General features: G+C 45.8%; 2 protein-coding genes across 2 annotated transcripts in view; one reads left to right on the forward strand and one right to left on the reverse strand.

The window, feature by feature from the left end:
* Positions 1-406: 406 nt before the first annotated feature.
* Positions 407-22,988, forward strand: LOC109484493. Its single transcript, XM_019787773.1, has 35 exons — positions 407-585; positions 2,797-2,820; positions 3,166-3,293; positions 3,601-3,692; positions 4,025-4,197; positions 5,000-5,166; positions 5,533-5,746; positions 6,319-6,393; positions 6,852-6,950; positions 7,209-7,241; positions 7,430-7,541; positions 7,876-7,993; positions 8,549-8,719; positions 9,327-9,473; positions 10,204-10,411; positions 10,889-10,945; positions 11,153-11,311; positions 11,727-11,854; positions 12,239-12,388; positions 12,616-12,744; positions 13,072-13,197; positions 13,645-13,840; positions 14,204-14,299; positions 14,536-14,634; positions 14,884-15,084; positions 15,638-15,711; positions 16,058-16,208; positions 16,687-16,771; positions 17,237-17,352; positions 18,590-18,788; positions 19,263-19,452; positions 20,182-20,402; positions 20,834-21,020; positions 21,562-21,732; positions 22,086-22,988. Exons 1-35 carry the CDS (start codon positions 519-521, stop codon positions 22,272-22,274), a joined length of 4,752 nt encoding a protein of 1,583 aa, XP_019643332.1. The 5' UTR covers positions 407-518; the 3' UTR covers positions 22,275-22,988.
* The window catches only part of LOC109484661 (leukocyte elastase inhibitor-like), a 7,883-nt gene continuing 6,956 nt past the window's right edge, over positions 22,822-23,748 (reverse strand). Inside the window, exons 10-11 of the mRNA XM_019788009.1 lie at positions 23,574-23,745; positions 22,822-23,179 (exon numbers count right to left, since the gene is read on the reverse strand). Coding sequence (XP_019643568.1) covers positions 23,009-23,179; positions 23,574-23,745 — 343 coding nt within the window. The 3' untranslated portion in view covers positions 22,822-23,008. The remainder of the gene's footprint in view (positions 23,180-23,573; positions 23,746-23,748) is intronic.

The raw sequence follows: 23,748 nt of genomic DNA on the forward strand, positions 1-23,748 counted from the left end.
GTATTTTGACGACAACCATGAGATATCTCTGCCCCGGCCTCCGTGTGTCATATGGGCGCCAGGGCCCGGCGATAAGCCGTGTTACCTGCTTGTTTTGATCGCGCCACCGATTCACTAACCAAACACCTCAGCTGACCAACGGTCATCGCAGTTAAACATCAACCCACACTTCCTCTCAAAAACAAGAAACCTTTAAGAACATCAAAACACTTGAGAAACTTTCCTGTCGCATTCTTGGAGAATCTCCAACCCGCAAAACTCACAGGTGGAACAAAAACAGGTTCCCACCTGTTGACTCCGGCTCAAGGACAGAGTTACTAGAAAGAGAGCAACACACCTGGACACGTCATACACGATATGGCTTCTGATTGGTCCGCGCCTGCACCGCGTGACCCGATCTAGTCCGAACTAGCTGGCGTCTTGGCTCAGATTAAAGGTGACGTCCACACTGCAAGGAGCGCAAAAACAGAACTCTTCAACTTTCTTCGGGAAAAGTTTTCGGGAACATTTGAGACAAGATGTTGCGCGTTGCAACTTTGGCGCTGTTGGTGTTCGCTGTAGCGGCATACCCCGCTGATTATAGAGGTGAGTTGTGTTCTTTGCTTTTATGTCCGATACAAAAGTTTAGTTTAACCGTTTTGTTACCCTAGTGCGGTAAGATATTGATTCACATTGTAAGAAAATATCTGGATTCGCGAAAATCCCTTTTTACGGGCTGTCTATCTCGCAATTAATCTAATATCTGACACTAGTTTCGTTTGCCAACATTTTTCATCAGAAAAGACAACTTTTGGCACAATTTGCTGGCGTTACACTCTAGATCTGTTCCTAAGCGTATGTGGTTCGAGACAAGAAGGTTTTTTTGCTATTTTTTGTGCTCATTTGTTGAGTCCTCTCTTCAACAACGTAAACTTCTAAGAAACGTTCAGTACTTGCGAGTTCTTTTCAGTCGCTTTACTTGAGCACGTAGCAAAGGATCTTAGATCAAAATCCAAATCGTACTCTATTGCGGCTGTGAAGATATACCATACCCATGTTCACACAGGAAAGTATTTTCTACGGGAAAATCATCTAGTTAAATCACTCAGAAAATCTGGTAAAATCAGTGTACCTAAAGCCCGGATTAAGAGACTTGGCAATTCGTTCCTTCATTTGCGCTGTTCGCCTCTATAACAAGACAATTCACCAGCTAAATCCGACGTGATAACCGCATATTGTGTATAGATTTTGTGTAATCGTTTTAGAAATGTCTTAATAGTGTGCTTGCCATGTTTCATGTGTACAATGAAGAGTGTAACAAATCATTGTTGTTAATGCGTTATGTACATGTAAGTAATAAGGACGAAATTCGGGTATCTGTCCGCGAGAGCCTTACCGAATAAAAATTTGAATAGTTAGACAACGTGCATGCTGGTCCCGACCCTGCCCTAGTTATAAGATTTCTTTACAAAACAACAAAGAAAGAAACACACGTGACAAGAAAACACGTGGCGTCCCCCAGACATGCTTTTCTGACGTTGCTAAGTTCTTTTTCAACGATCACTTTAGGAAATCGAATAGGAAAAGCAGCAAAACTTTTTACTTGAGTTAGTCGAAAGCCTATCGAACTATTTGACAAAGATGAATAAACAAGCCCAATTCTCCGTTTCTCAGTTGTTTTTACCTTTTGAATGCATCAAAACAGTGTCCCTAAAAGTAGTCTTATTTTCATCCACTCTTCACGTTAACCCAGCTCCCAGCCCTGGCCAGTGATCACATGGCGGTTATCACACAATCTGTGCATATTTACCCTCCCGCTTATCTTCCTTGTGACTCTAATATAGCCCGGTAAACACCATTTATCAAACACCTATCTGGTTTTTGGCAACAGCGCACATTTAACCCTGATCGATTTCCTGTCAATACCTCTGTTGTTTCCACCTTTGAACCATCTTTTAATAGTTCAATTCTCAATTCTTTATTGTTCACAATTCAGCAAATGTACATAGGAGTTAGTACCAGGACAATTATCGTACAGAGACAATTACACAAAATGTTGCAAGATAACAAGATGTTGCGAACAAAGTAAAACCTACAGTTCATGACCCGTAAGATATGTCGTTATAAAATCTAACGGGGTAGTGAACAAAGGATTGCTTCAGTCTTTTGATTCTAGCATAGCCATAGGGATCATAGGGGACAGTGATGCTATGATCTCCTTCAGAGGCAAGTTTTGAAACTTTCAGTCCAAAAAAAAAACAAGGCAGTGAACGTCATTCAAGACGCTAGCGCTTGTGACGCTGTTTTTCATCCTTCCTATGGTGCAAGGAAGAGATGAACCTGTGTAGATGAAGTAGATGTATTGAAGTGGTTTGTACCAGCCACATTTTGACGTGCGTCAGTGTCACAAAATGTTCCAGCTCATACCGGCTTCAAAGTCGGGGAACACGTGGCATGGCCTTTGCGCGAATTCCTGTCATGCATTGCGGCTAATCTACAGCGGAATTTGCTCGTGACATTCGCATGAACCTCAGAGTCAAGGTCAATGTTAGAGTCCGATTCTGTTCGACTTTGACTCGGGGAGTCTTTGAACGCCTTCAACGTTTTCCGCTGAGTATTGCATTAGGATGTAAATTAAATCATGGCTGCTAGATATAAGAAACCAACAGTCACACGTTGATAAACTATAGTTATTCAATATATACCTAAACATTAACTTTGAGCTGTCTAAATGTGAGATTGACATTTTCCCCTTACTGTAGGAGCGTCAATTTACACAATCTCAGCTCACATATCGTTATCTTTTCACTTTTTCAGGTTCCGGTCCAGAAAAATGCGATGGTAAGTACATGTGCATTCTTTTCATGATCATATTTTGGACCATCTCACACATGGGGCATGCCCCTACTCTTTTTTCAAAAGTTTTGGTGAGTTTTTTAACGTGCGTGAGGTGTGTTTGTCCGCAAAAATCCCCCGTAGGGAGGCTGGAGAGGCATCGGGGTAAGTGGCGTACCGTATGTAAAACGTTTTGAAGCAATATACTTTATTCCTTTATTCATGTACTTACTACTTCGTGGTAGTATTTATGTTTCATTTCCGTAGACTGGAAGTAGGGAGGCTTTGTATGTTATCTGTTGAATGTATTTTTTTGTGGACAATGAATAAGAAAATTCCGTGTTGTTCCAGGTGAGAACCGCCTGTCCCCCGGCCATGAGTACACCTACAACTACACCGTGGAGGGCTACAGGAAGCCGCTGGCGAACGTGGAAGACAAGATCCTCTGGTTCAAATGGCTCTGCTCAGCACATATCAAGGTACGCGCGTGTGTGTGTTTGTGTGTGTGTGTGTGCGTGCGTGTATGTATGTGCGTGTGTTTGTGTGTGAGTGTGTGCGTGCGTGTGTGTGTGTGCATGTGTGTGTGTGTGTGTGTGTATGTGTGTGTGTGTGTGTGTGTGATCATGTGTGCGTGTGTGATTACGCGCGCACGTGTGTGCGTGTAAGTATGTATATGTATGTATGTATGTATGTATGTATGTATGTGTGTGTGGATGTGATTTTATAACCAGTAACTTTTTAACCAGTAACGCTAAATGAATTTCTAAACCTCTCACCCTCACTCAGGTTTACGGCCCCTGCGAGATGGTCCTGTCCACCCCGTACTGTGAGGTGCTGAAGGCCGTGACCTCTGACATGGAGGAGGAGCGGGAGTACAGGTAGGTCAGAGGTCGACAAAGGCCAAAGTTCGCCTTAATGCATTTTTTTGGCAAGTCGTGCACTTATTCGCATTAGTCAAATTCAAGTCACAAAGATAATTTGAGTTACGCATCATCATCACACTAACGCCACGCAACCTAGCCTGGTATCCAGCCTTGTTAGCTTAAGTCCGCTACAGCCTTGGCGGGGAGCGGATCTTGGGTAGCGGACTAAAGCTAACAAGGCTGGATACGGATCTTGGGTAGCGGATTAAGGCTAACAAGGCTACCAGCTATTCCCATCTTCGCCCAGTGCCAGTTTTTTCAAAAGCATTTCTTGCTCTTGTTTCCAGAACGTTCGCCCACGGCAAGTCGTACACCCGTGAGTTCACCGAGGACGTTGACCTGCCGTTCTACATGAACCTGGGCGAGGTCACCAGCATCTCTCCGAAGGTCGACGGTCCTCTGCACGTCCTCAACCTCCACAGGGACATGCTCTCCATGCTGCAGCTCCCCACCAGGCTCGGTAGGTGGCGCGCCTGCATGTCGAAGTTTTGGATGTGTTTTTTGTAACCCCTAGCATGTTTAAGAGATTTGGCAATGTTTCGACCTGTAGGGTAACTCTTCTGGCAAATTATGTTGAGATGTCACCGAAATCATTCTCCTTTAACTCGTTTCCGTGCAATTAAGATAAATAGAGGAACTGGGCGCTGAGATGGTAGCTCTGCTCCTGAGGCGTCGCCAAAATGTTTTTCTAACGCCTAGAGCTGTTGTTTTTCAGACTTTTAATAACTTTTTAGACGGCCTGGAGAAGATCATTGCGCATCGACCGGCGTTTATTGAGATTGTCTCCTTTTGTTTAGCTGTTAGTTTGTTTATTTTGGTTACTAGGACGATCTGGAGAAGATCACGGCTCTCCGCATCGTGCACGGCGACCGTTTGTTTGTTTATTTGTTTATTTTTGTTGCCCAGACGACCTGGATAAGATCACGGCCCACCGCAGCGTGCACGGCGACTCAGCCGTTTGTTTATTTATTTATTTGTTTATTTTGGTTGCCCAGACGACCTTGATAAGATCACAACCCACCGCAGCGTGCACGGCGACTCAGCCGTTTGTTTATTTATTTGTTTGTTTATTTTTGTTGCCCAGACGACCTGGATAAGATCACGGCCCACCGCAGTGTGCACGGCGACTCAGCCGTTTGTTTATTTATTTGTTTGTTTATTTTTGTTGCCCAGACGACCTTGATAAGATCACGGCCCACCGCAGCGTGCACGGCGACTCAGCCGTTTGTTTATTTATTTGTTTGTTTATTTTTGTTGCCCAGACGACCTGGATAAGATCACGGCCCACCGCAGTGTGCACGGCGACTGCGCGCCCAGGTATGAGATCACCGACAGCGTCGACCTGTCGGGCACCAGCGTCGCGCTCGGAGTGCGCATGCTCAAGGACATGTCCAAGTGCCAGCACCCCGACAACGTTTTCCAGGACGAGGTACGACCACAAACAAAAACAAACAAACAAACAAACACACAAACAAACAAACAAACAAACAAACACTGACAGTGAAAGTTACCTAAAACCCATTACCTATGAAGTCACACACTAAGAGATTTCTGTTAACATAGACTTTAAAGTGATTTTAAAATCATTACCCATACCTTCATTTACTACGAGATTTCTGTTAACGCAGACATTGAGTCCTTTTACCCATACTTTCATACTGATTGCTAGCTGTTAACTGTATTGTTAACAAGCTGAAAAATAATTCTCATGGCAAAGATGCCTAAAGCAAAGATTAACAACAATGTAAAAGTAAATAAAAAAGGAATATGAATTTTTCTCCCCCCCCCCCCGCAGGTAATGGAAGAGACCCTCGGTGACGCCTCCCAGCAGTGTGATTACGTCATGAACGAGGAGGGGCGTATCGACAAGGTCACGTGTCGCGAGCAGACCCCCGATAACTACCTGCACCACAATAACCCCTTCCTCATCGCCAATAACACCCGCAAGCTCGTCTTCGTCAAGAAGGACCCGCTCAAGGTGCTGAAATCTGAGGACGCTTACGACAAGGGTGAGTTAATTTATGTGTACATCTGATATATTAAATGAACGACCTTTTAACGTATCCTATATTAATAATTAATGATGTATAATGATTTTAATGTGTGCTAACTTTTTATTAATTAATCAATTGTAATTGGCAGAGCACTTCAGGTCCCAATTACAAGGAACCTGCCTTTCTGTGCAAGTGATGAATGGCGAATAAACCATTATTATTATTATTATTATTATTAAAGGTTTCATTATTTCTTACACATAATTACCTTTGACAAGAAGGATATGTTTTCGGTTGTGTCATGTTGGAGTGGCTGTGGTGTGGGTCAGCATAACCTCAAGAAACTGTGGATGGTTGTGCGTGATATTTAGTGTAAGGGTAAGGGTCGAAAAGAAGAATTCAAGTTCGATTATGCGCTTCCTAGTTGAAGTTGTAAAGTTACTTTAGAGTTACTACTATAGACAGTATTTTTGTGTGCTTGTCTATATCCGAGTTTGCTTAAAAAGAGTCTTACGTTTTTAATTTTATTCTTTCCGCGACGGTTTGAATTTTGAGAAACTAATATTTGTGTTGTGTCCGTTTTCCAGACGGCCGCTACTATGATGACCTGATCTTCAAGATCGACGAACCCACCAGCCCCCAGAAATCCCCAAGGAAGAAGGGTAAGAGCCGCTCCTTAATCTTCCAAGTTTTCCTTCTCACCTCATGGCATGGCAAGTTAAAGCCAGGATGAGAGACTAGGTGGGCGGTATGTGGAGGAATTTAGGAAGTGGCGTAATACCCGATCATTTTGCCTCATAAAAGACTCTCGCCACAGCATTAACGAAAACCCAAAATACTTCTCGCAGGTCTGTCAACTTGAAACCCTAAAAAAAGTCTTTTTGCATCGACTATTAGCCTCTACCAGGCTTGAGGAGGCGGCTGGAAAGAGTAGAAATCGGCCAAAATAGAGAGATAAGCATGCCAAGGGAGTTTGGCCGAACTGTTCTCTCAACGGCCAAACTCCCTTGGCATGCTTATCTCTCTATTTTGGCCGATTTCTACTCTTTCCAGCCGCCTCCCCAAGCCTGGTAGAGGCTAATCGACTATGCTCATATCACATTTACCTCTCCGTTTGCAGCGCCCTCTGACTGCAGGCCCGTGAGGTGCAGGATGTTCTGCAAGTTCGGCTGGCAGATCGACGAGAACGGCTGCGAGGTTTGCCGCTGTAACCAGCCTGGTCAGTCCTTCATTCCCCTTGTTTATTTATTGCCCACTATCACCTGTATCTTTGGACGCAAAGCTGGTAGTAGCATTCCCATAGCAGATTGTCCCTATGTCTGTCGCCCTTGGAAGTTAGAATCGTCTGGGGGTCTCTGACCTGAGTTGGTAACGACTAGATAGGGTATAAGACGCGTATTGTGGCTGGCTTGGTTTAAATAAGACTCACGGCATTTTAACTTGAGTAGTCATTGTTGAATGTTTGTGTCCGTTACAGGCCAGTACCTTCTGGACAAGGAGAAGTGCATCGGTAAGTGATAACCGGTTTCCACTTCTTTCGAAGCCACCATTTTGCCATCCTACCTTTTGTTGGTTTTTACTATATTTTGTACTAAGGAACGCTGTGTTCTAGCAACAGAGTAACCCATAGAATAGAGGGATTCGCCATTCTTTATTGTAAATATTGAGAAAGAATGACTTGGACTCGTTCGTATACAGGGAAGAACCGTTTCGAGCCGGGCCGCCGCTACATCTACAACTACACCGTGGAGGGGAAGAAGGAGTCTCCCGCGCACATGGGCAAGACTCTCTGGCTCAGGTCCACTTACAGGTAGGACTGGGGTTGCTTGTGTTGATCATAGCAACGTAGTTTAGACATACGTAGGACTCGGGCAACTTAGCGTATTTAGCTAGAAATGCCTACCATTTATCGATAGACACTATGCGAATTCACTATGTAGTGAACGAGAGTGAACGACACTGCATCAGCAATTGACTGTAGTTTCGCACACACACACACACACACACACACACACACACACACACACGCACATACACACACACACACACACACACACACACACACACAGAGACAAGGCGTAAAAAGTAGACAGATGATCGCACATATGTACAGTTACTGTAACTATCCTCATGCCGCCCTACAGAGTTGTTCTGGACGCCATTGACGCCTGTCACGCCATTATCACCACCCCCAAGTGTGAGATTCTGAACGCCGAGACCAGCGACGACTCCGAGAAGCCCGAGTACTCTTCATTCGCACAGGTTAGAGGATTAAGGGTTAATAACCCGCCCTCATGTGTATGGGGCGTCATAAGGCCTGGCTTATGATCTGCAATAACCAACGATTGTACCGCCAAGTGAGCGCAGCGAAAGAGCCACCAGGCCTTATGGCATCATATACACCGAGGAACAGCCTGGTCATTAAGGGTTATCATCAAATAGCCAATAGGAACTTTTACAGCGTCATAACTAATATGACATGGAGGAACTCTAATTAGTCTTCTTTTTATATGATAATTTATATGATAATTTTATATGATAATTAATTAATTTATAAGATAATTTTTATATAATAATTAGTTAATGTCCCGCCCCGAGGTGAATATGGTGTGATAAAGCCTTGTCAGTTGCTATAACCACCGAATAAAGCCACCAAGTGAGCGCAGTATGATAATATACCTTATTCTTATGCTATGCTACAGGGTGTCCAGTATGCAAAGGCGTTCACCCAGGACTACCCCCTGATCGTCTACTAGAACAGGGACTGTTTGTTTACTTGTTTATCTGTTGTGTCTATCTGTTTATTTCTCAACACAGGGTGTCCAGTACGCCAAGGCCTTCACCCAGGACTACCCGCTGATCGTCTACTGGAACAAGGGTCTGGTGGAGGTCATCGCCCCGCAGGTCGACATGCCGGTGTACATCCTGAACATGCGCCGTGAGATCCTCTCCCTGCTGCAGATGCCCATCGACGTGCCCGAGGGAAAGGTACGTCACCGTCACGTCACTATTCAACTATGACGTAGTCTAGTGGCAGTCATGTTGGTTGGTTAAAGACACGTCCCTCGATGTGCCTGAGGGAAAAGGTACGTCACCGTGACGTGACTATGAAGTAGTCTAGTGATCGCCATGATGGCTGTTTAAGCACGGGCGCTCCTAGTGTGTTTCAGGAGTAAAAAGTACTTACTGGTACGTCGTTCCTGTGGTCACGTGACTATGTGTCCGCCATGTTGGTTAGTTAAAGAGGCTACGTGACTATGACGTAATTTACTGTCTACCATGTTGTTCGTCCCTCGTAGTCGAGGATGACCAATGCCTTACTTCAGTTCACTTCTGGTGGGTCCGGAGATGGGTGATGACGCCAATCCGGGCCAGGAATACTGTCCACGATATTGATTGGTTAAAAACGTCTCGAGATCCCTACGTTACTACTGTCTGTGTTCTCATAGAGTGCTTACAGTCATGGGGGGTATTCTATGCGGTGATGTATCTCTCACGTAACTTACCTGACAGGTTGAACCATCCAAGATGGCGAACGGTACCTACGTCATAATCACGTGAGTGCTAACGCCTCTCTGCTGGTTTGTTTGACCAGGAGCAGATCCGTAACGTGTACGGCGAGTGCCGCCCGGAGTTCGAGATCACCGACCAGAAGATCTTCCTCAACAACCGCGTGGTGACCGGCGTGAACGTCAGGAACGAGCTGACGCAGTGCAAGCACCCCGAGAGCTCCTGGGAGGAGGTGAGGCTCAGATCTCATGTACTGGTGCTGCAAGTTCGTTCGTTCGTTCGTTGCACGGCTTAACGTCCGTTGTTCCCCGTCATGCAAGGGTTGGACGTCGTTGGGTGTCGTTTAGGTCTGCTCTCCAGCTGCTTCTGTCTAGCGGGTTGGCCTTCTGCAGTTTCAAACTGAAGTTTCAAGTTTCAAGTACTGTATGGGATACATCCTATGTCTTCAGAATGTACCAGGCACTGTCCTGGACAGTTTCCGCGTATTCATGAATGTAGATTTGCCAACAGGCACATTTCTGGAAACGCATGCGAGCCATGGACTATCCAGAATCGTGCCTGAGTATCTGTGTCTACAGCGACATACAAAGAATGTCTTGCAGTCGTCAACCCTTCAATAGTGCATAGTCACCATCTGCCTTCTTAAATTGACAGAATAAAAGTTGAATATCTGATTCTAGACAGGTGTCATCTCTCCCTCCTTTATTAATATGTACATAGTCGTCATATTGACTCCTCATTAATGTGTATACGTAGCACCAATCCCTCAAGTTTTTGGTCCTTTTTGACCAGGCGTCCTTTGAAGTCCCTCCCTCTGACAACCCCCCTGCCCCCTCCCCTCCCCACAACCACACCAGCCCTCTGTATGTCGACATGTCCTCTCTCTCTCTCCGTCTCTCCCCGTGAAGCCCCAGCCTACCTGCTGGTCAGCGGACGGTACTCACACTACTTGTTTGCACAAGGTCTTCGGCGTGCAGCTGACCAACGCCACCAGGGAGTGCAAGTACCACCTCAGCTCCAAGGGCAGGATCCAGAAGGTGTCCTGTAAGGAGGTGATGGAGGATGCTTCTCTGTCTTACAACAACCCCTTCATGATCGCCAACAGCCGCAGTCACCTCAACTTCCTGGGCACTCGTTCTCTGCCGGACCCTGTGCCTACCCTGTCTATGGGTATGTTCAAGCTTTATTATTTTACTTTTGTTGTAATTTGGACTGTGTTGACTTATATGTTTATAAGTAAATGGCTTTCTTATGGGGTTTCCCCCAGCTAGAGCACATTGAAAAGCGCGCTCAGTCGATATGTATCCCCTGGATAAAATAAAACAACAACGTCAACATCATTGTCACTCATGATTAAGTATGTCAGGATACACAAGTAACGCCTGTTTGTCCTTAAAATGTCCCCACTTTCTATGTATTTGCTCTGTTCTTGGGTAGTATTGAGCAATATAATACCGGTAACGATGCCATCTCTCATATAGCCTTATCCTTATAAAACAGCCAGTATTCAACAGCCAGTTGAAGTTTTAAGTAGTTATCTTGATATCATAGCCGATTCCAGTGATACTTGTACCAAGACTAGTATATATGTATTTTCGTTTATATGATAAAAAAGCATCTAACAGAATAATCCTGTTTTTATCACAGAGAACCGGAGGAAGACCGACCTCGTCTTCGAGATGGAAGAACAGGCTGACAGCAGACGTAAGAAAACATAAAATCTAACGCTAAGTACTGTCGTTAGGACTAGCTATAGCTTTAATAGAGTATGTAGAATATCCTTTTGTGATAAGAATGTTCAACAAAAGATAACGTTTAAAAGAATGGTTTTGATGTCTCTTTCAGGGTGAATCAACCACACGGCGTGTAGTTTAGATATAAAAAGATATCTTTTCATCTCAATTTTTCCAGCCAAGGAGGAGGAGGAGAAGAAGGAGGAGGAGTGCACGGATGCCAAGTGCGCGATCGTGGAGGAGGTGGTGGAGGTGCCGAGGGTTCCTGTGTGGAAGCAGGAGAAGGGCGAGCCTGTGGAGAGGACCCACGTGGACGGGGGCGACTTCGTGTGCAAGGGTAAGGCTGATATATCTTGGTTATGACGACGGTTAGTCCAAACATGTTTAAAGCTGTTATTAATAATTATTCTTACCTGGAGCTTTCGACTATAGACAGACCCAGTGAGATTCTCTATGACGTCAACACTGGGTCAAAGGCATTCGGTAAACGATGTCGGCCCCCATCGCAATTGAGTGACAAAAATGTGACGAAATGACAAAAGTATGACAGGCTGAATAAAAGTTCGAAACAGGAACTTTGCGGCTCCAGATGTCTTCCTGAGGAACGACTGTGTGTGCGGGATGAATCCATTCTACTATATACTGTGGCAAAAGGTTTGTCAGCCCCAGCAACTGAGAGTCTTGGGCGAACTTTTTACCTTACCTACATGTAACTGTTGTCATTCCCTCCCCCCCCCTCCCTCTCTATCCAGACGGAAACCAGTTCCAGCCCGGTTACCGGTACCTGTACGGGTACTACGGCAAGGCTCAGGGTAAGATGAGCTCTCAGCCCGGCAAGGACGGGTACTGGGTCACCGCGCGCTGCTGGGTCGAGATCGAGGTAAACAAATTGGCTACTAAGTTCATCTGTGTTCAACTTGGTAGAAGTCTAACAACCAAACACACACACACACACACACACACACACACACACACACACACACACAAATAAATTGGACGTGCTCATACTTTCGACTGTACAACTCCAGTCTAAATAAAGGAATGAACAATTCACCGACTCTGTGCAAATGACACACGTGACTCGGTGAGCAGTATCTCGTAAATCGCAGGAAGTTTGTAGCAGCCCCCGTCTTTGTTGAGGAATGACTGTCATGCCCTGATGTAGATGGCCTGTTAAATACACTGTGCAAACTTTGGTGTTCATGTATGGTACACAGCATTGTGCATCCGAAATGCCTTACACCAAACCTTCTATACTTCCCAGGTCACGAGCAAGTGCAGTTTCTACATGAAGACGGCTAACTGTGTGTTCCGTGACTCCGAGCCCCGCGTGCCTGGAGACAAGGTGGATAAGGAGTTCCACAAGCTGTCAGCCAACCTGGGAGAACACCCCATCTACGTCGAGCTCAACCACGTATGTCTGGCTTTTCTATCTTTCTAGTTCTATGTGAGTATAGTCCAATTCTGGATTAACAGTCTCTGTGGCAATCTACAAATGCTCATCAACTTTCCAAGTTACTGTATCTTCCTATCGTCGGAAGTCCAACTAGCGTATCACACTAGACATCCTCAGGTATGCTGTTCAAACACCTCCAGAACCAGCAAGAAAGTTCTTGACTGTCTGTTGTTCTTGTACCTCAGGGTCTGGTGCACCGTCTAGTTGTGGACCCGTCCGAGTCCACCCACATCCTGAACACCAAGCGCGCCATCCTGTCTACTCTCCAGATGCACCTGGCAGAGAACCCTCGTCTCAACACCAACATCACACAGGTATGTACTGTGTATGACTGAACTTGTCGAGTGTCAACTTTCCTCGACCAATCGAACCATGGCTGATGCCTAGAAACTTCTGTGTCATTGGTGGCCTTCTCTGTGCCATCCGTAATCTTTCGTCGGCAGTGGCTCGTACCCTACCAGTCCATACATATCAGGTATTTTGAGCCATCATTGTTGCTAATTAGGGGGTGACAGTGTCGTGTGTGACTGCTAGGTCAGAACATAATACCAGATTGGCTTCTATCGTATCGAGAACCTTGCATATCGAGTTATACATGTATTATGAAATTATGACGTTTGTTATGACATCACCGTTGCCAGGGTGACATCTATGGCGACTGCCCGGTTAACTACGTCATCAGCGAGGTCGAGGAGGGTCACGTGGTCGGGATGAACGTCACCAAGCACGTGTCCAAGTGCAAGCACCCCAAGGAGGAGATGGCCAGCGTGAGTAGTTTTCCAGTGTTCTAAACAACCCTGTTCTCATGTAGCCTGGGTGCCATCCCCCGTAGTATTCGCCCGCTCCCTAATGTTGCTTGCTACCACTGGCAAGCTAGCGTCATCATAGAGCGAGCGAATACTACGGGGGATGGCACCCAGGCTCAGTTCTCATGTGCGTGACACTGTGATCTTTATAACAGACATCCAGTGCACACCTCTTGCGCTTACGTTACATCTACATTTTACGTTATGCTACATCTACTTTACAAGCTAAGGTATTTTTTACGTACGTTTCTACATTAAACGCTACACCATCCCCTATCTCTCCCACTGAAGATCGCAGGGAGCCAATCCGGCGTTGCGGTACGACCTGATTTGTTTCCAAAGTTTCTACGCTCTACTTTATCAAAAGTACCTAATGCTCCATGCCCTTCCTGTCTCCCTCTCCCACAGAAGATGGCAGGGAGCCACTCCGGCGCGCACCAGACCTGCCGGTCGGACCTGACGCACGACTCTGTGATCGAGCGGGTGATCTGCAAGGACGTCCGGCCCGTGCGCGAGGACAGGATGATCGAGACGCACCGCATCCTGGTCCTGCAGCACGTCCGCCCGCTCAAGCCCAACGAGCCGCAGTACCGCTTCGACATCGGTGAGAGACTACTCCTTATTCTCTTGTAAACATCGGTGAGAGACCATATTGTCATTGAAACATCGGTGAGAGACCAGTTCTTATTCTAACTTAACTTAAACATCGATGAGAGACCATTCGTGATTCATGATTCGTTCCAAAAGAGTCGACGTGTCAGTGAGCCGACGTTCCGATGACTGATGGGTTTAATGCCTTTAATTATGAAGATGCCAGACGGCCATCGAAACGTCAGCTCTTGTTAAATATGTGGTTGTGAATTAAAAAAAAATCTTTGTTATTCAATCGTTCAACAACCAGATGAATTTCTTTATGAATTTACCAGTTGCTTGATTTGTGTTGTATGGCGATTTCCCCGTCCTACAGAGGAGGGTAAGGAGACGAGCCTGACATACGAGGCTGAGGAGGGGAAGGGCGCAGAGGAGGACGAGGAGACCATCAGCCTCAGGGGAGGACTGGAAGGTTCGTCAGAAACCAGTTATATCCAGAACCGTGCCAGAGCCATGCCTGTGGCAATCTACGTTCTTGGATACGATCTACGTTCAAGTACTGTACATGAATGTATTTGAATAAGAATAAAGAGAGCAGTAGATTTTACGCTGGACGTGTGGACGTGTAAACCTTATCCACCTGCTTTGCAAATCTTGCCTTTCTTGTTTTCTTTTTGTTAATTTTGTTTTCTGTGCTCCCTTCTCCAGCCAAGACGCCGTGTAAGCCTGTCCGGTGTAAGATGTACTGCGAGCACGGCTTCAGGACCGACAAGCGCGGCTGCGAGATCTGCGAGTGCGCAAAGGAAGGTGGGTAATCATGACGTCGTGAGCAAACCTACCAGCGTTTGATTGCAGCTTGAGTGCGACGCCCCATACATCGTTTTTGATCATGTCGTTTTCTGAAAATTCGAAAGTGATAAACTGCATTGCAAAACTAGTGTAAAAGGTAGATAGTATGACATCTATTGCTGTATAACACGCATTCTATGAAACTAATCTTCCTTACGAAGACTGTAGTATGGGATAAGAATGCAAACATGTTTTTGTTTCTCCCAGGCGAGGGCACCTGTACCGATGACGATGGGGTGACCCGTAAGAACGGCGAGAAGTGGCGCCCGTCCTTCGACGAGGACTGGTGCAACTCCTGCCACTGCGAGAACGGCAAGGTGGCGTGCCTGGGCGTCGTCTGCGCCAACCCCGACTGCGGCAACGAGGCGCCCGTCAAGGTGGAGGGCCAGTGCTGCCCCGTCTGTCCCGGTATGTAGGGCATAGCCTCTACCAGGCTTCGGGAGGCGGCTGGAAAGAGTAGAATTTGGCCAAATAGATCTAGATGCCAGGGGAGTTGGGTGCGGCAAACTGTACTCTGTGGCGGACAAACTCCCCTGGCATGCTATCTCAATATTTGGCCAAAATCTACTCTTTCCAGTCGGCTAAGTAGGGGATGCTTTATCCAGAACCGTGGGTTTATCCATGCCATCCACAGTTCTGGATAGTCCACGCGTATATCATGTTATATATGGTCCTAAACGCCTTTTAATAGATGGGACGTGTGAATTTGGAAACGTTTCTTTTTATCCTAAAAGCTAATCTGTGTTGGCAGAAGTTATTATGAAACACGTTTAAACAGTAATTTTAAACAAAATAAAATTGTACTAGAATTTAATTTTGCACTGTAAAACCACAATCTTCGTCGTGGAATAAACAATCCACAGTTTCTGTGACGTCGAAAACTGCGGTAAGTCCAATCCCTTGTCTTGGAAATTAGTTTAAACTTACTTCATACTGATTTCTTCTTACTTTTGTCTGAAAGATGAGGAGAAGCCACAGAAGCCCGGTGACATCAAGCAGGGTGTCTGCACGACCAAGGACGGCCAGACTTACAAGGTAGGATTATCAACGTTAATGTTAATCAGTCTGCCTTACTCAATAGTTTAAATCATCCTTTAGCACATTGAAGCAGCCATGTGGCTGCCAATATTCTATTGGTTACTGTATTAAGCAGCAAGGGGAAGGTTCAGGGTTTAGAATTTGTAGCAAATTCCCAGAATTCTTGCAACCGGACACAAATCATGACACATTAGGCTCACGCAAAGCGTAATTATTAGTAATGTCTATGGTACTTGTAAGTTGCAAACTGTGACCATGTTGAAATGTGAACTAGACTTACTTTGTTGCACGTGATTGCCTGACATGAACGATGAAATACGTCAATTGTCGTTGTTGCTCTCAGGATGGTGAATTGTGGGAGGAGAAGGACTGTACCAAGTGCATGTGCATGGAGGGGGAGGCAGTGTGCACATCCGTGCTGTGTGAGGTGCCAGATTGCGGAGAGGGCGTGGAGCCCATCATGAACGACGGCGACTGCTGCCCCAAGTGCCCGGGTCAGTCCAGATCATCTTCCATTTTGTATTGTTTTCTTTTTACTCGGTGGTCACTCCAGGGGTACATGTTACATGAGTATGACTCCCTGAGTTGGACACATCATGAAGACTCACTGACGCAATAGAAGAAGCAGGGGTTAGGAAGGATGTTCAGATCAGGAACATTCCCTCCCCCATTTAGATCGGTTACTGTTTAGGACACCTTGGTCATCTTCTCATCATGCAAGCCGCTTATAGATGTCAAGTATGGGCAATGGCTTCTGGCTGCGTTAGCACTGTCCAGCCTTCAGATCCAATCACGTTGCCGCATACGGTCACGAGGCAACCTGACTGGCTATTCGGTGATTCGGTCAGTCACCCTGAAGAAGACCGAGGCGATGCCCAAAATTCTGGCAAGCTGTATCTTTCTTGTTTTAGAACGAATTTCTAACCTTGGGTAAATGATAGCTAACTGTACCTCAAATCTTACTGTACGCAGAGGTGGAGAAGTGCACGAGCTCTGACGGGAAGGAGTACGTGGCTGGCGAGACCTGGGAGGAGGACGGCAGCTGTACCACTTGCAGGTAGGTGTCTAAACAAACAAACAAACAAACAAACAAACAAACAAAGTAAACAGATAAACGAACGAATCAGTCAGTTGCAGGTGTGTGTTGAAACACTTTCAACTTGTTTCAAAGCTTGCAATCCACGTTACACTAACTTTTCCAACTGTTTTGGGCTACAGATGAGCAGAATGCACTATGTCTAAGATGACGTATCTGAACATTGTCGTTCTGTGTACTAAGCTGCGAAGGCAGTTAGCCCCTGTGTGTGCCAATCCCTTCGGAACCCAAACATACAAACCCAGCATTGATTAATGCCACCCCAAACAATACTTTCGTCCCGAAAACGATGACCTTGCCGTTCTGCATACCAGTTTACTTGCTCACTTTGTGGGAACCCAAACATACGAACCCAGCCTAGATTAGCGCCACCCAAAATAATACTTCCGTCCCAACAGTAACGACCCTGCCGTTCTGCCTCCCCAGGTGCGAGGGCGAGAAGACCGTGTGCATGTCGATGATGTGTGACTGGCCGCAGTGCGAGGACGGCGCGGAGCCCGTGAAGAAGGAGGGAGAGTGCTGCCCGTCGTGCCCTGTGGACGGTGAGGAGTAACTCATCTCTGCCTTCAGCGCCGCCGAATCATCCCCGCTTTCGCTCTAAACCACCCGGGAAACAAACACTAGAACACGTCTCACATCGTCCTAGGACAAACGCTGTCTGTTACAAGCTAGTTCACAGTCTGAGGTGCGCATGTGTGCTGTGATGCATTGTGGGTAATATGTCCAGGACCACAGAAATGATAGCTAATGATAGCTAACTGTGGTTCCAAATAAAGTCAAAGCCATGTAATAGTGGAAGGCCCCTGGATATTCTTTGTGTATAGTCACGGTCCTTCAACACTTTGCCACATTACTAGTATAGTACCCACGATGCATCGGACCGCACTTGCGCGCTTCATAAACAGTTATTCTAAAACGGCAGCACGATGCTGAGTTGGTTTGAATACTACGTACATAACTGTCGTTTGCTTTTTGTAACGTTTTTGCATTCTGGATGAATAGTAATCGATATTTCAAATGTAAGACTTGTCGCAAGCCCATGTAATGCTTTACAACAACTTCAAGTCCTTTTATATCTTGTCATGTTTTCAAGCTTGCAAGCGTTTAAACGTAATCCTAAATGTGTATATCAGTTTTGGTTTTATAAATTGAGAGCTAAAACGAAATGTGATGTGATTTCTACTTTTTCCTTTGACAAATAAAGTTTGGCATGTAAGAACACTCCAACGTGCAAGCTGCATTCTTGTTTCAGTTTACTGAATTGTGTGTTTGCGTTCCTGTTATAGAAGAGTGCATAAGTCAACTGTTGTTTTTATCTTTATCTTATTCGATCGCAACAAGGCTTACCCGCAAAGTTGCATAACAGTTATCATACAATCTGTAGCAGATGTCAGTTTGAAGTTGGGATTTTTAGTGCAATGACTTGGTCGCTGAAACAGCGTTGATTGCCATTAAATAACAGCGAACAATGGAATGGAATGCTATGATGCTAGCAGCTGCAATAATTGGCTTCATGCTTATACACATGGCGGAAAGGGGAGGGCAGTCATCGTATTCAGAACTGAGCATATGTAGCTCTATTCCTGAATGATTCAGGGATAGGATCACGCACGGTTCTAGATAGTCTCGGCGTATCCAAGAATGTAGATTTTCCTCAAACACGGTTCTAGATACGCGAGGAGTATTCAGAATCGCTCCTGAACATGGTCCTGGATAAAGCAAGGTTCTAGATACAACTGGGGCTGAACCTAACGTTCCTCTAATGGTGACACCTTCTAGCTAACGCCCTGGAGACCCTAGTCTCTTCCAACGGCAAGTTCGCGCTGGAGCTGTACAAGCAGCTGACCAGACAGGCGGATGCCGGAAACGTGTTCGTGTCTCCGTTCAGCATCTCCACGGCTCTGGCCATGACGTACCTAGCGGCCAAGGGGAAAACTGCAGAGCAGATGGGAAGCACCATGCACTTCCAGGACCTCAGGTAGGGGGCGGTAACATGCACATTGAATAGCTAGCAGCGGAGTTTAAAAGCGATAGAAGGAGAGGCATGGGCTCCGCCTTCCAATACTGTGTCCAAGATGCAGTGGTCCTATGGCCTCAATAAGAATATGGGACTACCTTTACTTTTTTGTGGCCTCAGGTTTTGCACTGGGTATCACATTTGCTGGTTGTGTCCCATGTTGGGTTTCAAGAAGCAATTTGCATTTGCATTAAGGGTGAGACCCATTGTTATGCCCGTTCTGTGCGTCATACCTGTTGATCTAGCTCTCCTGTTTTTACCTGACCCTATTGCAACGTTTCCCCCTAGAGTTAGCACTACACTAGTCCAATTCGATCACAAAGGTGACCAATTATTTTAGTCATGAGTCGTCATCACACTCACGCCACCCAATCAGCTATTCCCATCATGGCCTCCGGCTAGCTTTAAAAAACACCATGTCTTGTGTGTTTACAGTGATCTGACGCTCCACAAGACGTTTGCTGAGCTGACAGAGACGACCAGTTCCAACCTGACGTCATACACCCTGTCCGTGGCCAACAAACTCTTCGTGCAGGAGGATTTCGACCTGCTGAAAACCTACATCGACGGCGTGGAGCGGCACTATGGCTCGGACGTGGGCAGGGTCAACTTTGGAGACGCCAAGGTTCGTCATGTCACCATACTTATGAACTACAGTAAAACCTGTAGAGTGATTGTCCAGTTGGCCAATATGACCACTTTTGGTGGTTTTTATTCACAACCACTAGTTTACAATACAAGAACAGACGTTTTGATGACCGCCTGTCATCTTCATCAGGCTAATTCTGACTGGTTCACTGTGCAGTAAAGCTAGGTGTACACTGAAACTCTGGATCTGTTTTAGCTCTCGGGTATTTATCCTCTCCGCAAATTGGTCTGGTAACCAGGATACCAGTGAAACAATCATAATTGCCCTGCTGAAGATGACAGACGATCATCGAAACATCGGCTCTTGTTGAACAGATAGTTGTGAATAAAGAACTTTGATTTTCATCATCATCATCATCATCATCATTGGTTTATTATTATTCACAATAAAACGGCCTTGCAGTAGTAACTGAATTGCACCGTTCCATTACAAACATTTTAAAAGGAAATTCCGACAGAATAAAATATATACAGGTTAAAATTGACAATGAACTAGCAGTAAAGTGCAGCATCGTTCGAGCTGTTGTCGACGTCGACAGGAAAGATGTTTGCGCAAGGGTTCGACAAGGATATAATCATGATATTACATTTACACACTAACGAGGAGTTTTGCCAGCGAGGGTTTTGCGCTAGTAACGTATCGCTTAGTTCCGATGGCTTGATGGTAATGTGATGGTAATTTTCGGCCTCTGCTCTTGCCCTCCAGGTCGCCAGCGACATGATCAACAACTGGGTTGAGGAGAAAACCCAGCAGAAGATCCATGACCTGATCCAGGAGGACATGCTCAACGACCTGACCAGGGTGGTCCTGGTCAACGCCATCTACTTCAAGGGTCAGTGGGCAGACATGTTTGACCCGTACGACACGGCAGACATGCCTTTCTACAGGACGGAGGAGGACAGTGTGGACATCCCTATGATGTTCAGGTTGGTATTACTATCGGGAATTGAACTTTATGCATATATTATATGTGAATTTGGCAGATAAACTTCAAGAAATGTGAAATGATATGGGCGATAAATAAAGGTATGTGAATGATGATAAGAGGATACTAAACAGCCACCCTGAACGTTAAACACCGTTACTTTTATATCTTTAAAATTACATCGTATGTGTCATTGCAAGTGGGCCAGTGCCCCATGTGGCTCTGTCGACTTATGAGAAATCGAAGCCCCCTTTTATGAGAGGCAAAAATCACCCCACTACGTTTTTTTAGCTATTTGTAGAATTGTAGATCATCAATAATGTTTCAAAATTCGCATTTCCAAAACGATTCACAATATTTCCACTGAAGAATAATGATGGAGGGGACGATGGCGTGCGATGACGTATGATGACGTATCTTCCTCTGTATTAGGGAGGGCAGGTACAACAGCGTGAGGGACCCGGATGTGGGCTGCAGCGTGCTGGAGTTGCCATATAAGGACAAGGACCTGAGCATGCTGGTCATCGTGCCGACAGAGAAGGAAGGTCTGGCGCAGGTGGAGAGCAAAATCACCATGGAGACGCTTCAGAGGTGGAACGACAACTTCGTCAACAAGTTGGTAAGTTGGAATTCGTTTTTTGTTTGAACCAATGGTTCTTTATCCATGAGAAACTCAAATTGGCGTGCCGGTCGCCTATACCTTTGGGCAATTGCAGACTCTTGGTCTGTACATGTGTAACGCAAACTCTACCGTCCACGGCTTTAGTGGCCCATACCTGCAGATGTGGGCGGGCGGCAACCGTAAAGCGATTTAATCAGGCTAGCATGCAGACTCTCACCTGCTTACGTTTTGATGCCTGTCAGGCAACTTCCTTCAGAGATTCTGACTAAAGTACTGCTTCTCGCCAATTTAGCCAATGTAGGGGGCCCTTTTGCGGCGAGAACACAATCCTAAACGTGGATATGTTTGTACCCTTCCTCGTCTCGGTTGGACACACATAAAGACGAGTAGCTGCACTCCAGTCAAAAACTCCGAGGAACAGGCACCCAAACGTAAGCAGACTATATCGCTTGGGTAAAAAGAAAACCCTAAGGCTTATATCCTATGTTTTACCAACCAGATGAAGTTATTTTTGGAATATCTATATTTCTGTCGCCAGACGCTTGTGTACCTGCCCAAGTATAAGATAGAGTACGCCGTGAGTGTGACGGACCACCTGAAGCGGATGGGCATGGAGGATCTGTTCGACCGCAGCCGGGCCGATCTGTCCGGACTAACCGGAGAAAGGGACTTACACGTGTCCGACGTCGTGCACAAGGCATTCGTAGAGGTACGTCTCTAGTCTACAAGCGCAAAGGGGATATCGTGACGTTAACGTTCTATACAATAACGTCCTGTCCTGTCCTAAGGACTGCGACCCTTTGTAGCAGCGTACATGTCTGTTGAGCAAAAACAACTGGAATTCGAACTCCCAGCATCTTGGTCCAGAAGCAGCGTATAACCACTGGACTTCGCCCGCTACTGAACTTGAATCTGTTGAACATTTCGGTTTTGCAGACGGCTGATATGGAAGTTGGACGGCTGTCAGACTGAGTAGGTCTAAACATGTATAGAATATATCTGAATGCAGAACAGTGAACTACATGTAGAGTGCGATTTAAATGACCTGCTCTGCTGTTCCAGGTGTATGAGAAAGGCAGCGAGGCGGCGGCTGCTACGGGAGTTCAGATCTCTCTATTGTCGGCTAAAATCTGGCCTGAGCCTCCCGTGACCGTCCGGGCCGACCGCCCCTTCCTCTTCTTCATCCGCGACAACCGCAACCACTCCATCCTCTTCATGGGCAGGGTCACCGACCCCATCGGGAATAAGTAGTCAAGCAACAAGTATCTTAATCCTGAGTAGCCAGCATCTATTTTCTTGAATTGTTTTGTAACTCCTGTGCATTGCCTGGCTATATTTTGTTATAATTTGCCATAATTTGTTATAATTTGCTGAGTTCTTTTATGTTAGTCAGGTGTGTTAATGTTTGAATACAATTTGTTTTTAATTTTGTATTATGTCTTCGGCACACAGCATGTCCGTTTATGCCACCGATGCAAAGGTGACGAGTAAAAAGATCAAAGCCAGTATGGAGCAAGTTTAAACTGTAATGTCCAACTAAAAAAATTGGTCTTACCCAATTCTTCAAATGTACAACTGTATAGTTGTGGTCAGGGAATCTACCATCCATCCCTTCTGTAACGTCATGTCAATATGTAGATGACACGCGCGACTCTGTGAGCAGTGGATCATGATTGCAGAAAAAAACGCACATGTTTCAACCACAAGAGATATCTTTTGCAGTTCACTGACTATCCATGTGTAATAATTAATTCCTTGCTGCAATATGAACTTGAATGAATTAGGGACATGTCATCGCGCAGTTCTATATAATGTCTTTAATTTATCTTAGAACACATTGTCGTCTTTATCTATAATATTGTAGTAGATATAACCAGTCATAATTGTCTTGCTGATGACAGACGGTCATCGAAACGTCTGCTCTTAAACAAGTGATTGTGAATAAAGAGCTTTAACAGTTGTTATTAATGCAGTTGTGAATGAAATCACTCATTCGGGTTAGTCACCCTTCCGAGGAACAGGATCGAGCCGGTCGGTTTGTGCTGTATGAGGAACAGGAACGGCCGGTTGACGACGAAAGACCGCCCGAAGTTCCCGCTGCGGCCCCTCATCACCACCGCTGTCGCCGCCGCGGCCTCCGAACCCTCCTCGTTAACCTGAGAAACACAAGTGGAACACGCGTTCGGCTCGAATTACCCAGATCGATCGAACATGACCGAACATAGTTCGGGTTCTAAAAAAATGGCGGGGACTTTAGAGTCCAAATTTGACCACTGTGCATTGGGTACTTGAGTAGTCTGAGTTACACAATATCTAGCTGTCAAACTGATTATTGGACCCCTCACTGAGAGTTTGTTACCATTCTCGTAACTACCAATAAAGACCTCAAGATTCTTTACCACTATGGAAATCAGTCCAATGGGAGTTAAGGAATCTCTGTCAGTATGACACGTATCACATCCAGGTATAGCTTACATCTTTGTCTAAAACTTCTATGCAAGTTGGGTTATCGGACGAATTCACTTTGTATTAAAGAATCCCTATACTGACATTTACGAAGGCCTCGTGTAGGACCTCTGACACGTGCAGGTCCTTCTGACCCGTGACCCCTGACAGGTCAGCGGTTTCCATGGAGAACAGGTCCGTCATGCCTAGCGCCGTCAGCTGGTCCTTCAGGCTGAGCGCATGCGTCAGACGGAACTTCGGAAGGGCGACGGTCATACTT

This window comes from Branchiostoma belcheri, unplaced genomic scaffold (assembly GCF_001625305.1).
Source record: "Branchiostoma belcheri isolate BF01 breed outbred unplaced genomic scaffold, Haploidv18h27 scaffold7, whole genome shotgun sequence".
In the NCBI taxonomy this organism is placed as follows: Eukaryota; Metazoa; Chordata; class Leptocardii; order Amphioxiformes; family Branchiostomatidae; genus Branchiostoma; species Branchiostoma belcheri.

Coding starts and splice junctions, on each gene's coding strand:
- LOC109484493 (XM_019787773.1), top strand. CDS start 519: ATGTTGCGCGTTGCAACTTTGGCGCTGTTGGTGTTCGCTGTAGCGGCA. Junction 586..2,796: donor ATACCCCGCTGATTATAGAG/GTGAGTTGTGTT, acceptor TCACTTTTTCAG/GTTCCGGTCCAGAAAAATGC. Junction 4,198..4,999: donor GCAGCTCCCCACCAGGCTCG/GTAGGTGGCGCG, acceptor TTTGTTGCCCAG/ACGACCTGGATAAGATCACG.